Source organism: Sinocyclocheilus anshuiensis, unplaced genomic scaffold, assembly GCF_001515605.1.
Source record: "Sinocyclocheilus anshuiensis isolate Anshui unplaced genomic scaffold, SAMN03320099.WGS_v1.1 scaffold292, whole genome shotgun sequence".
Classification (NCBI taxonomy): domain Eukaryota; kingdom Metazoa; phylum Chordata; class Actinopteri; order Cypriniformes; family Cyprinidae; genus Sinocyclocheilus; species Sinocyclocheilus anshuiensis.
In genome coordinates this window covers 1,723,930-1,737,340 of record NW_015555757.1, presented here as the reverse complement: position 1 = coordinate 1,737,340, position 13,411 = coordinate 1,723,930, and the positions used below count along the sequence as shown (strand labels likewise).

Below are 13,411 nucleotides of genomic sequence, written 5' to 3'. Positions count from 1 at the left end.
AACTTTTATAAAGAATATCTCTTTGGATTTGAGACTTTAGTCTTTGCAACTTTACAGATCTTCTTTATGCACCAAGAGCTTGTAACACTCCAAAGAGAAAGAAAAAATTGAAATCGCATCATATGACCCCTTTAATTTAAAAGCTCTTGTATAATATTACTTGCTGTGTTTGTTTGTTTGCTTGGTTTTTATTGTATTTATGTGATATTTGTATTTTTGTAATTGAGTTTTTGCCATGAAAATAGCCTCAGATGCTGACATGGCATTAAATAAAATTATACTACTACAGTTGCTAAGGTGTTCTGAGAGGTTTTTAATGTGTTGCTGTATAAGGAAACAGTCCTCCATAAAATGCGTCACACAGCGTCACACACTGCGGGCTTGAGTGAGGAACGGCCGGCGGACTTGAGAACGGTGCGGCCGGCGGGCATGCGGCAACCACATGTGACGACCCCGGGCTAGACTCCGCTTTGTCCACGGTGAAAGCCGATCCGGCGATCCACAGCGTGAAGTTGATGTATTTCCTCAGCGACCAGCACAGATCAGCTGTAGGCATGACGAAGCGGATATCGTCCTCTTTTGGAAGACCAAACAAAGTAGTTTCGCTTTCGGCTGGACTCCGCTTTGTCCACGGTGAAAGCCGATCCGGCGATCCACAGCGTGAAGTTGATGTATTTCCTCAGCGACCAGCACAGATCAGCTGTAGGCATGACGAAGCGGATATTGTCCTCTTTTGGAAGACCAAACAAAGTAGTTTCGCTTTCACAATGAAACACACAGCGTCTCCACAACATGGCGGCGGCGGCAACAACAATACTACAGCGAGAATAAAAGTTATGCCTTCTTTCTTTGCGTGAACATTTGGGCGGTGTTATGCAAATCTTCCCACACAGTGACGTAGACATGTGGGGGCGTGTTTAAACGAGGCTTTTATAAAGAATATCTCTTTGGATTTGAGACTTTAGTCTTTGCAACTTTACAGATCTTCTTTATGCACCAAGAGCTTGTAACACTCCAAAGAGAAAGAAAAAATTGAAATCGCATCATATGACCCCTTTAATTTAAAAGCTCTTGTATAATATTACTTGCTGTGTTTGTTTGTTTGCTTGGTTTTTATTGTATTTATGTGATATTTGTATTTTTGTAATTGAGTGTTTGCCATGAAAATAGCCTCAGATGCTGACATGGCATTAAATAAAATTATACATCTACTACTTGAAAATTGTCCTTCATTGTCTACATTTAAGTTGGTGCAGTAACCATCTAATTTTTTGTTTGTTTATCCTCTCAAAATGTTTCACCAGGCAATGTGACACCAGCACACTATGATGAGCAGCAGAATTTCTTTGCACAAATCAAAGGACATAAGAGATGCATCCTCTTTCCTCCAGATCAGTTTGACTGCCTCTATCCTTACCCAGTTCATCATCCTTGTGACAGACAGAGTCAGGTATTGTATGTTTGATAAAACTCTAGACCAGTTGTTCTCTATTATAGGTATGTGATATTACCCCAGAAGTTTACAGTCTAAAAAATAGACATTTTAAAATTTTGCTGTATTGTGCGTCTAATAATCGATTGGATAGCCTACTTTGTACTTCAGCAATACAGCATGCAAACAAATGTTCAAGTAAACAATATTAACAAAAAAAAGCAAAATATTATATTCAACGGTTTCTGTCACATTACTTTTTCCACTCATCTGCCATTAGTGGGGCGAAATGATGGCAGTGAATACAAAAACATTAAACATAAACAGAGATGCCAAAAAATATGTTGATAATTGTGTTTGATTTATACTAGGTCCCAGAAAACATTTTTACAGATCTCAAGTTAGCACCGACCCTTCACAAATATTTAATTCGCAATTCTTCTCTGTATGTTGCTGGTATACCCAAATGGATTGAATGTTGTACAAATGTTGTTCCTGGAATGAAAGGTTTGAGAACCACTGGCTGAAAAACTTTGTTTTCAGACTCTTTAAGACTGTAACAATAACTTGCAAAAATAACTTTCTTTTTTTTTTTGCATTCATAGGTTGATTTTGAAAATCCAGATTATGACAAGTTTCCTAATTTCACAAATGCTGTTGGATATGAGGCTGTTTTGGGACCAGGTGATGTCTTATACATCCCAGTATACTGGTAAGATTGCCTTCAAATACACAGAAAAGATCGATCACAATGATTACTTTAAGATGAAATGTGTATTTCAGCCAGTCTGGCTCAACCAAATGGAGTTTGAGACGGAACTATCTGTTTGACCAACCAAAGGCTGACAGGATGAGTGCTTGGGATAACCTGTTAGGAATATTCAGCAGGCCTCTGGCTGTCTGCCTCCATGGGCTGCTGACTTAGTTTCAAGCCTGTGAGAGTGACTCAGCCATGACGGCTTCGTCTTCCAACTCCTTGCTCCCCCTAGTCACTGGAGGGCAAAATGATGTCAACCAGCTGTGTAATTCTACAGTCCATAATTTTTCCTCATGGCTGCCTGAGTGTGAACACCTCTCCTCTACTTTTAACCTAGTGTTTCAGAATGGTCTCCATTTGAATTAAAGAGCAAACACAGAACGTTGTACTATTTTCCAAATGTTCTCAGAGTTTCCTTTCGTGTATATCTGAACTCTAATTCGACACATGGACAAAGAGTGGTGCACAGGGGCATCATGCTGCATATGTTCTTTAAAATCAGGCACATGTTTCAAAAGTGAAGCTTGTTGCCCAGTAATGGTTCAAGTCTCTAAAAAACTTTCCAAACAGGTTTTCATTAGCTGTGTAAAAGTGCAGTTTATATGTGTAAAGTGCACATTGTGTGCTTTGCATAAATGACTATATTAAGAGAACAATCACAGTGGCAGATGTGGAAGGAATGTCCGGTGTGGGATTCAAATGGTTTTTCAGTTTGACTTTCCTGCAGGCATGGTGCTCTTATCTAAACTGTCTTCGTCATAAATAGCAATTGAATGTTATTGTATGTAAAAGCTTTGTGGAAGATTTTTTACGTGTTCATTCATTTTAGAATAGTTTTAGAATATTTAGTTCTAAATGCATTTTCATATGAATTAGAAATGATAAAGCAATCCAAAAATGAGTGAACAAATATTTAAAGTCAATTATTTAAATTCATGAAATATATTTGTATACTCTACTGTTTAAAGTTTTGGGTCAGTAAGATTTTTTAAAATGTTTTTTTTTAGGGAGTTTTATGCTCACTTAGGTTGCATTCATTTGATTATAAATTACAGTAAGAACAGAAATTCTATGAAATATTATAACTATTTAAAATAATTGTTTTTTTATTTGTTTGTTTTATTTTAATATAATTTAAAACTTAATTTATTCCTGTGATGGCAAAGCTGAATTTTCAGCATCCATTACTCCAGCCTTCAGTATCACACGAGAAATCCTTCAGAAATCATTGTAATATGCTGATTTCGTGCTCAAGAAACATTGATTATTGTTTTTCTATTTTTTGTGGAAACAAAATGTTTGTGGTGATGTTTTTTTTTTCAGGATTCTTTGATGAATAAAGAGTTCAAAATAACAATTTATTTGAAATAGAAATCTTATGTAACAATGTGAAAGTCCTTACTGTCACATTTGAGCAATTTGATGCGTTCTTGCTGAATAAGTGTTAATTTCTTAAAAAAAAAAACCTTAATGACCCCAAAACTTTAGCATAATACTGTATAGGTTTATGAAATTATCTTAAATGATAAATGTTTGCATTTTTTACTTGATAAAGGTGGCATCACATTGAGTCCCTGTTAAATGGAGGAGTGACCATCACAGTAAACTTCTGGTACAAGGTATACTTTTGCATCACCATCTCATCCACTGTCTTATTTGTAAACATGATATATCTTAGCACCAATCAACCAATACTGTGCAAAATATTTCCAGGGGGCACCCACTCCAAAGAGGATAGAGTACCCTTTGAAAGATCATCAGAAAGTGGCCATAATGAGGAACATAGAGAAGATGTTGGGAGAGGCCTTGGGGGACCCTCATGAGGTACAGAGAAGTAGAACAGTCAATCAAAGCCTTTTCCGTTTTTAGGTCCTCAGATATGAATAATGCATTAAGGAATTCCCTGTGCATTTTGACCTTGACAATAACCTAATTACAAGTATATTTGTGGCTAACCTGCTTTAAACCTGAATAAAATTGTGCATGCCTACATTTGACTGTGACTAGAGCAAAAATGAATAACCTTTTTCTTCTTCCACTACTTTAATTGTTTAATGTATGTTTGTTCAAAGACAGGGTTTCTGCAAAATGGCCTAATTCGCCTTTCCACAAATTAAGGCCTTAAAAAGGGTTGATCAGCTTTTTTCGAAAGCTTGATTGTCTTTATGGGGTGCAGTGTAACGTGTTCATTCTTCGTTTAAAAAAAAAAAAAAAAAAAACCGCATTATTTTCACATATTTTGCCTTTATTCTACACCGCTGTTTCCATTCTCGTCAAAACGGTCTGTTGAGTTCCTGGTTCTATGAAGCCCCTCCCTCAGAAATACGCAATGGCCTCTGATTGGTTAGCGGGCTCAGTGTGTTTGTGATTCGTTAACCGCCTAGTGCACGTTGTCGGGAAACGTCACGCCCCCCTACCATTATGGGTAGTTGCGTGATCCCGGGGGCGGGGTTTATGTAAACATCGGGTTAGTGAAGTCACAAACCCAGGAAGAAGCTCGTAGTCCCTACCAGCCGTTTTTTGTAGTCCTTGAACAGCAATTTTTTTAAAAGAAAATATCTCCCTTTGCCTGGCAGATTTGTTATTGTTTTAATCATGAAATATTGTTTGAAACAATTTCACAAAAAACTTAAGTCATTTTGCTTCTCATATTCTAGTGATCGGGAACTGAGGTATTCAAGAATTTTTTTTTTTATCCCGTTTTCAACAGGTTGGTCCATTGCTGAACATGATGATCAAGGGCAGATATGATCATGGACTGAGTTAATGGCCTGAGCTGAACTCTCTTTAGTGTGCTGCTAAGAAGGTCTGTTGATATGTATGTGTGGATATGAGTATATGCTTGTGTGTACATTCAGACTGTTGAAACAGACTGTTGCCAGTGCATGGCAGTATTTTGGCAGTTTAAAGACTTCCGCCTTTTGTCTGTTTTCAACTATAGCTAGTTCTATGTTGGTGTAAGAGGAAAACCACTGATGAGGAATCTTAAGTTGATCTCTCCTTAACAAGTCCTTAAATTCATATGTGTGCAGCATTACATGCTAAAAAATAGACGAATGCATTAGCAGAGCCTGTAAAGCACTTTTACACCACCCAGAGTGCCTGTTGTCAGGTTTTGTCCCATGTTGGGACAAAGAAGGTGCCATATGTCATGATTAAACTCCTGTGGTTGAGTCCGTGCTGTGAAACTGGCAGCGTGCCTCGAGCATATCCACAAAGGAGGATGATTTACAACTTGAAACCTACCATCAGCTCATTGACGGTTTTAAACTGTTGATACTACCATGATTTGATGGTGGTTTTTTGTGTTTGCTTTTGAATTTGATCTCATGGATTAACAGTGTTTCTGTTAGGATAGAGGTAATGCAGAATACAATGGTCAGCCACAATGTTTTTAAAACAAAGGATTTCTTATCCTTTGGTAGCTGACTCACTGAATTAAAATTTGCATTTGTTATTATTATTATTTTTAGGTAAGAGTACATTAAGGCAAATGTTTTAGTTTCTTGGTGTTATTTTTCAGTGAAACATTCTATGGTACCATTTCTGTAAGGATTGTAATTTAGAACAAACTACACTTGCCAAGTGTTAGCTGTCTCTATGAATTGAAAGGAAATAAAAGATTTTGAATGGTTTGGTCTAATATTAAGTCTTTGAAAATGCAGTTCAACTAATTTTTTTTTAATTGCAACTGTTATTCTGCCAATTACTGTTTTTGTTGTTAAAATGAGTGCATTTAAGATACAAAATGTGTGTGCTAAATGCTGAAAATGATTTTGTTTTTCACTTTTGTTCAGGGAAGAAAGCAAACAACACAAATGGCCACTTTAATTCTTTAAATGTATACAGTGTTTTAAAGTTTTCTTCATTACATAAACCTATTGGTATATCATGGACTTGTATCAGCTGACTATATTTTGCCAAAATGTCAAAGTGTACCATCAATGATAGTAGTCATCTATCATATAAACTGCCTATAATCACAGACACAAAATATGAAATAAAGTATAACTCTGGGAACATTTGTCTTGTTACAGGCATTCTTACAAAGTCAGAAAATTCTGACAAGATTATTTTGAAGTGTTTGGCCTTTCACGGACATGTCTTTTGTCTTTAAAATAATGATTTAACAGGTGTTCTAGTGTTGTTTAATGTGCTTTAGAGCATGATCTAAGTTGTGTAAAAATGTAAGAGAACGGAACCTGTTACTTCAAAGACTATGCATGATCTTTTGATTTCTGTAGTTCTCAGTACTGATTTCTGAGTGGCTTAAAGTGGTTTTGTCTGTTCTTCTAGTCTTTAAATTAAAACATGTTTTCTTTTCTCACCTCTGTCTTTAGATGTGTATATTCCTCCACACTAAAATTAAATTATTCTTTAAACACAACCTCATTATTCTCTTCAGTGTACTTATAAAGGTAGAAAAATCTGTTTTCAAAACCATTTTAAGTAGTTTAAAAGCATTTAAAGTAGACAATTGAGAAATGACAACATTCAAACAACATTATTTACTAGTTACTTTCAAAAACATCAGTCCTTGAAAAATAATGTTAATATATTTGAATCTAATCACTGCACTTCAGTTTCAGGGTCATGGAGGTGACTGGTAATGTAGACAGCGGATACTGTGATTCTATGGCAAAGACAACATGGTTTACATGTAAATGGGGTACATCGAGCACAAACAAATCTCAAATACTGGTGTAATATGGATATGACAATACAATTGTTAATAGTGAACACAAAGCACATCCATTACTAAAACTATGCAAAGCAATTACACAATATAGACAAAAAAGTAACTAGAAAGTATGCAGACGAAGCTTTGGTCTATCCAAAGCTTGTCCAGTGTATATGATGAGCTTAAACCCGAATTAACAGGCAGACATTGTGAACTGCATCTCAAATCAATGGTCACACAGACCCTGCTATTCTATAGTTTCTGTAGGAACATATATGGAGTCTTTTTATTTCTGTATATGAAAATAAACACACAATGCAAAATACAAACACGGATGTTCAACTGTTTCCTGCCACCGAAAATGAGCTAAACTGGTTGTTTTTATAACAAAACAACCACTTAGCGGAACATTTCAATGACTTTCAGTAAAATTATGACTAAAACAGGGTTTGGCTTAAAGAAAACAGTCAAATGTAAACACCTTCATGTTTGTAGGTATAGCTTAAGGTTTTAGTAAAAAGTAGTTAAAAAAATAAATAGAGTAACATATAAGGACTCGAAAAAAGAGACCTGCTGGGAGATTACACAGATCAGCAAATCAATTCAAACATCAAAACTCCAGCACCATGTATGTAAATGGACACGTTTAGACCAAGATACATTAAATAAAAACTAAATCATTTGTTTCCAGTCAAAGATAACCAGACACAAATATCAAAAACATGGAGGGTTGACTCTGAATGGTCCATCAGCAAGATGCCTTTCATCAATGAAAGCGATATTTGCGTGCTGGTTTGAGACTAACATAAGTCTTCTTCATGTCATCTGGTTCTTCTTTCTTGACTAGATGGTAACGCTCTCCCTTTGTGGTGACCACCTGACTGCCGTGATAGCGCACCAGTTTCTTAGGAGCCTGCAGATGACCATATAGGAAGTGGAAAGAATTAATATCTACATAATTCATCGATGTTATACAATGCGATCACTGAAAACATACATCTTTTGGAGTGACTGGTCTGTGCACTTTCTTGTCTTCTTCACTATCAACCAGCATGTACCTGCGGGTCCAAACATTTGATTAGGCATTTTTTTTCAGCTTGCAGTGACATCAAATATAAAAAGTGAGATCAAGGTAACAACTCACTTTTCTAAAATGCTTGCTTTAAGTTTCTGATCAACTTCAGCAGAAACAGTCTTCCCTTGGTTTCCCTGAAAACAATTTTAAGGCATCAGTGTTATTTTAGTATTATTTATATACTATTAAAGTATTAGTTCATATTTTGAATTACCTTTTATTTTTATATTATTAGTTTTTATTGTAATTTTAGTTAAAGTTATAATACTTTTGTACTTGTGTACAAAAAAACACTTTTTCGCTTCAATTTTTATTTGTTTTAGTAATTTTAATACACTTTTTTTGTTTTGACAAATATATGACTAAACATTTTTCGTTTTAGTTTAATTTTTTTAAAACTACGTTTTTCCATCTAATATTTATATTTTATTCTACCCTCATTTCAATGAACGATCATTATCTTTAACAGTTTTATTTATCATCACTGGACCGATTTGCAACAAAATATCCCTATAATATCTTTCAAATATAAAAAACATTAATCTTGAATAACAGTTAAGGGCAAAAAAATATTTATAGATAATTTTATCAATAATTTAAGTTTTATGATGTTAAATTACTTCAGTGAAAGGAGCTACAAATGAACTTACATCAAGAGACGTTGAGCACTTAAGCTGGACATCTCCCTCAATAATGAGACGAACAGCTTCCTCCATGTCTCCTTTAGCAATCGACAATGCACTTCTGGCCTCAGACACACTGCATTTAGGAAACATCTCAAGAAGATGTTGCTCCTGTTTGTCCCACGATGATTCACTAACCTGAAAACACATTTCCAAACACATATTCACTTGCCAACCAGCTGGCCATCATTTGGTACGTTGTGAATGTGCTTGAAAGGCCATTACCTGAGCTGTGGCTCCCTCTGCTTGTAATGTGAGGTTGTGTGTCTTTTCTCTTGAACCTCCATGGGTTAAAGAAGTGCTTTCTGAGAGGGGAAATTTACCTTCCTCTATTTTCATCTCTCCAGATTCTTAGACACAAATCACATTTCAGTGTGCAGGACATTTTCTTGTTTCTTCACATAAGTGCCTTTGTCCTGTGCACCTGCTAATAGCATTCAGGTTCGCGGGGGTGGGGGGTGTTTTTATGGTTGATCTTTTTTTTTTTTTTTTTTTGTACAAAATCAAATGTATCTAATATAATATAATAATAAATGCAACATCTGTTATGAAAGGAAAATTACCTGTATCCCGGGCTGAGGCCAACTTTGATGCCAGATTAAACATCATCTCACAAACTTTGACACTATAAGAAAAAAATAAATAAATGACCAACAGTCAAAAATGCATGAAAATATGATACAATTTTAATGCAAAATAATTGCAAATCTCAGTAGGACTAAACTTGCAAGACATCAGCCCACAGTTACCTGTCAATATCTGAGAAACAAGGAATGTAGGCCTCCAACATTTCAACAAACACCTCTACATCAAAGTTTTCCTCCACACTTTCTTGAGATCCCAAATCTTCTAGCACCCCAGTGATGTAGGACAAAATCACATCATCTAGAGTACTAATCAAAATAAAAAAAACACGTCACTGGTATATTTTTATGATTGAGGAGAAAAAAAAAACTTTAATTAAAGGTATGAAGTGACACGCCCTCACCTCAGATCCGCGTGAGGAATAAATGACAAAATGAAGTCGTTCAGTGCATCGTGGATTGTTTTTTGAAGATCCATCTTACATGCAGTCGAATTAAAAATGTGAAGAGAGAACAAAGAAGAAATGACAACTTATTAGAGAAGCTTTAATGCAGGTATGTTTCAGAAAACAAACACGAGGCTACAGAACTGTGGCGGCAGAATGCTGGAGATTGTGCTCAACATCAACTGATATCAAAGTGAAGGTTAATCAAACCAGAAGAGTCTGTATAATGTTGGTTCTCAGCCGTTTCAAATCCTGCAAAAAGTTAAAACAAATGTCTTTCTTATGCAAGGCCTAAATAGTCCCAAAATAGATTTTTGTTTTGCGTGATTCAACGTCGATGCGGATTCAATGCACTTCTTTAAATGACCAAATAATTTTATTACGTGTTGGAAAACATGTTTGCAAAACGGCAACGCTTGCACGCGATCTCCACACATTGTTTTGGCGTTTAATCATACGATTGTACAATCAATCAATCTTATGGTTAACATTTTAGAAACACGGTGGACAAATTATATGCATTCATCCGCTGTCAATAGAAGCATTTGATCCTGATATCATGGTTTGTTTATCTGTGCTCAGTTGGGCAGCCGATGGCTAACTAGCATAGTCCTATTACATGCGCAAAGGGCTTCAGATGTTCATCTCACCTTTGGATCAAACCGCACAGCTAAAAGAATAAAAAGAAAACAAAAACGCTCGTAGAAATTGAAAGCTTGTGCTGGCAATAAATCGTCAAATGTTTAGCTAATTCACTAGCCCTGCGCGCGGTCGCTGAGGTTCAAAACCTTTGACGTCACGTCCGCTTTAATGTAAACACACCCTCGTGTCACTGTTTTGATTGCGTTTACAGAGTTACAAACACATTTTATTCTCTTTTTATTCTATATTCTGCTGTATGATACTGTTTATTCAGCATTCTGTGTCATAGTACAGATTTACGCTTGAAGTTCAAATGTGGCCCTACCTGTTTTGTGCTTCTATAGTTGACTGTGATTTTTTATGATTGCTGTGACTACTAAGTTGTAGTTGTGATATATTTTAATGCAACATTTGTTTTGTCATCTCCTCATTCACAAACAAAGGCCAAGGTAAGTCACCCGTCACACCGACACTTTTTTTTTTTATCGCCAACCAATTGCAAGTAGGGATTGAACAATGTTTTGTATAACGATACTGAGTAAGTTTAGGTTTAAGTGTCAAAGAACAATGCAAATTTTCATTGTTTTATTTCTACAGTACATTTCACAATAATCAATAAAAATTGCAACACATCAATAAAAAATGTAAATAAAATATATGATGGATATTTTATGTATAATAATAAGAATAATAAATCAAACTAAACGTTTTATATAACTAATAATATATTAAAATAATATTTTATATAAACTAATACATTTAATAATAAACGTATACATTAGTAATATTTTTATTTACAGGTACATACACAATTTTTTGTATTGCTAGCATAACTACTACTATAATAATAGTAATAATTGTGTTATTATTGTCCTCGTCATTATTGTGCATAAACTATTATAAATAGTTTATTTTTATTTACACTTGTTTTTATTGCTTGCATAATTAATTACTACTATAATAATTTTATGTCATTTACATTTTTGTGGTTGTACATAGCAAATAATTTTTTATCTCTGTTTTCTGTTTTGACCTCTTTTAGGTTAAAATGCTATGGGTCTCTCACTTGAGTATGAATGGCTGTAATGTGAATTGAGAAATTTATGCAAATAATACAATGAATTCGGTACTTTACCTGTGAAACACTGTTGTTTTCTGTTAAATGTGATCTAGCAAAGGATGTCACTTATCGGTAGACCCGATACTGATTAAGAATATCAGAAAGAAAAAAAAATCAAAAATCCGTTATTGATCTGTCTCTAATAGCAAGTACTGTCTGTGGAGTTTTACTGATCTTTTATAAGGCCCTTCCGCACATACGTCAGCATCTGTTAGCGCACATATAAGGGGTAAAGAGAGCTCCAGTGTTATTACACTAGTGTATGCTGTCACGCCTCCCGATTACAAATTGGTTTCATAGATGTTTAGCGCTGCATAATTAATGCTTTATCGAGTGTGTGTTTTATCCAGCTGCACTGTTTCATTATTAGTACGGGAAATACAGTACATGAGGCTGATAATGAGTCTAGGAGAAGACGTCTCATCTTGGCTGGACTTTATTTAACCCTCTTGGGTCAGTGGCATGTAGAATTGGCTTACAAACTGAGTGCATGAATGAAACCCATCCCTATTCCTTATATATACACAGTCAGTATATAATAAGAATATAGCGGTGTTTTTATTTAGACTTAATTCCGGACTTGTTAATGAAGTTGACAACAAAAAAACAGCCTAATCGTATGGATAGTAGATGCTAGCTTTTAATGCATAAAATAATATGCATTCTTAATTATAAATGCAAATGACTTATTCATAGGAAAAAAGGCTATAGGGTAAGATCTTGATGTAAGTTACATATTCTAGAGGTGAATTAAAGCAGTACATTTGTATTTTTACTGGGTGAAGGGAAGTAAATAAAGAGGCTAATTGTCACTATAAATGGGGTAAGTTGTCACAATGGCATTTCATGAAACAGTACAAATGTAAATGGTAACATACAACCAAGTTACTATTAAATTAATAGTTTAAAATAAAAAATATGACAACTTGGATTTGAAATATTTCCTGACCTGTAATGAAAAATGGTTAACGGTTAATGTTCCAGTTAAAATCTACCTAGTTCTATTGTGGTCTATTGTTACCAGCAGCTATAGAAAAATATCACGGTGCTTTCATTTTAGTTTGTGGGATAAATTGTGATATAGATTTGGAGATGTATTGAAAATGTTTGGTGAGATTCACGGTGTGAACACTAGGTGGCTGCATTGAGTCATGATACACTTTTGTATCGTTGCTGTTGACTTTAACAGAAACATTGATGCAGTTCATAAATCGGGAAATGTAAAATCAGTTTCTCAACAGTCACATTTAGTTTTTATGGGGTTTACAGAAAATGGTTATTTTCTAGTTTCTGCATGTTCGTTTTGTATTGCGTCTAGAAATAGAATTTAGCTGATTTTCCTACAGAAAAATCTTTTAATTTATTTAATATTGCTTATTTTCTTAAATACTAAAATGAATGGATATAATTTATTTAGCATTATATCATTTATTTTTCTTTTAATATAAAAATGCTGTTTGAGTTATGGATATACAAAATTATCTAATTTTGTAAAAGACAAAACATTAGGTTGTACTACTTTATTTTTTAAACTTTCATACTGGTACTGGAGGCACTGTTATAGTTAGCCTAGTCTTGCCTTGCATTCTCTCATTTGCCATTACAGACACAAGAGAACTATTTTCCAGTTGAAGGCACGATGTGTCCCATCTGCCAGTGTGCCAGAACCCTTGAGCTCAAGGTGGGCCACAGAGACCCTGTACTGAACCCGCAGGGACCACTGTGTCATGAAGCACATCCCGTAACATAGCTTTAACATACTGTATGAAACACAATGCACTTACATATGTTAAAATGTTCTGGATGTTTGTTAAACACACCTGGTTGTGCACTCAGAAACCAGATGAGAAATCAAGAACTTGCAGCTGTATTGTGAAAATCTGTGTTATACATTTAGTATCAAAAGTTTAATTTAGGTTTCCCTCTAAAAATAGTTTCACTCTGTTTTAAAAAGATTAATTTGGTAGTTTGTATAGAGAAGTTTTCTTTGA

General features: G+C 34.9%; 2 protein-coding genes and 1 long non-coding RNA gene across 5 annotated transcripts in view; 2 read left to right on the top strand and 1 right to left on the bottom strand.

The window, feature by feature from the left end:
- Positions 1-6,614, top strand: part of LOC107673917 (hypoxia-inducible factor 1-alpha inhibitor-like) — a 16,108-nt gene extending 9,494 nt beyond the window's left edge. Inside the window, exons 4-9 of one of the 2 annotated variants that reach the window (XM_016467744.1) lie at positions 1,305-1,450; positions 2,038-2,144; positions 3,745-3,808; positions 3,903-4,013; positions 4,900-4,995; positions 5,131-6,614. In XM_016467744.1, the coding sequence (XP_016323230.1) occupies positions 1,305-1,450; positions 2,038-2,144; positions 3,745-3,808; positions 3,903-4,013; positions 4,900-4,956 (485 nt within the window). In that variant the 3' untranslated portion in view covers positions 4,957-4,995; positions 5,131-6,614. Of the gene's footprint in view, positions 1-1,304; positions 1,451-2,037; positions 2,145-3,744; positions 3,809-3,902; positions 4,014-4,899 lie in introns of both variants that reach the window. The other variant, XM_016467743.1, reaches the window with a different exon arrangement.
- A 154-nt stretch (positions 6,615-6,768) lies between these two features.
- On the bottom strand, positions 6,769-10,451 carry LOC107673918 (CUE domain-containing protein 2). Its single transcript, XM_016467745.1, has 9 exons — positions 10,309-10,451; positions 9,617-9,690; positions 9,378-9,521; positions 9,192-9,253; positions 8,854-8,978; positions 8,596-8,766; positions 8,015-8,079; positions 7,868-7,928; positions 6,769-7,783 (listed from the first exon to the last, which is right to left on the bottom strand). The coding sequence occupies exons 2-9, from the start codon at positions 9,688-9,690 to the stop codon at positions 7,637-7,639; spliced, it is 849 nt and encodes a 282-aa protein (XP_016323231.1). The 5' UTR covers positions 10,309-10,451; the 3' UTR covers positions 6,769-7,636.
- The window catches only part of LOC107673919 (uncharacterized), a 65,554-nt gene continuing 61,830 nt past the window's right edge, over positions 9,688-13,411 (top strand). For both annotated transcript variants that reach the window (XR_001632447.1, XR_001632448.1), the window contains exon 1: positions 9,688-9,767. This is a non-coding gene — a long non-coding RNA (uncharacterized LOC107673919). The remainder of the gene's footprint in view (positions 9,768-13,411) is intronic.

Coding starts and splice junctions, on each gene's coding strand:
- LOC107673918 (XM_016467745.1), bottom strand. CDS start 9,690: ATGGATCTTCAAAAAACAATCCACGATGCACTGAACGACTTCATTTTG. Junction 9,254..9,377: donor TGTTTCTCAGATATTGACAG/GTAACTGTGGGC, acceptor TTTTTCTTATAG/TGTCAAAGTTTGTGAGATGA. Junction 8,767..8,853: donor CAGAGGGAGCCACAGCTCAG/GTAATGGCCTTT, acceptor ATGTGTTTTCAG/GTTAGTGAATCATCGTGGGA.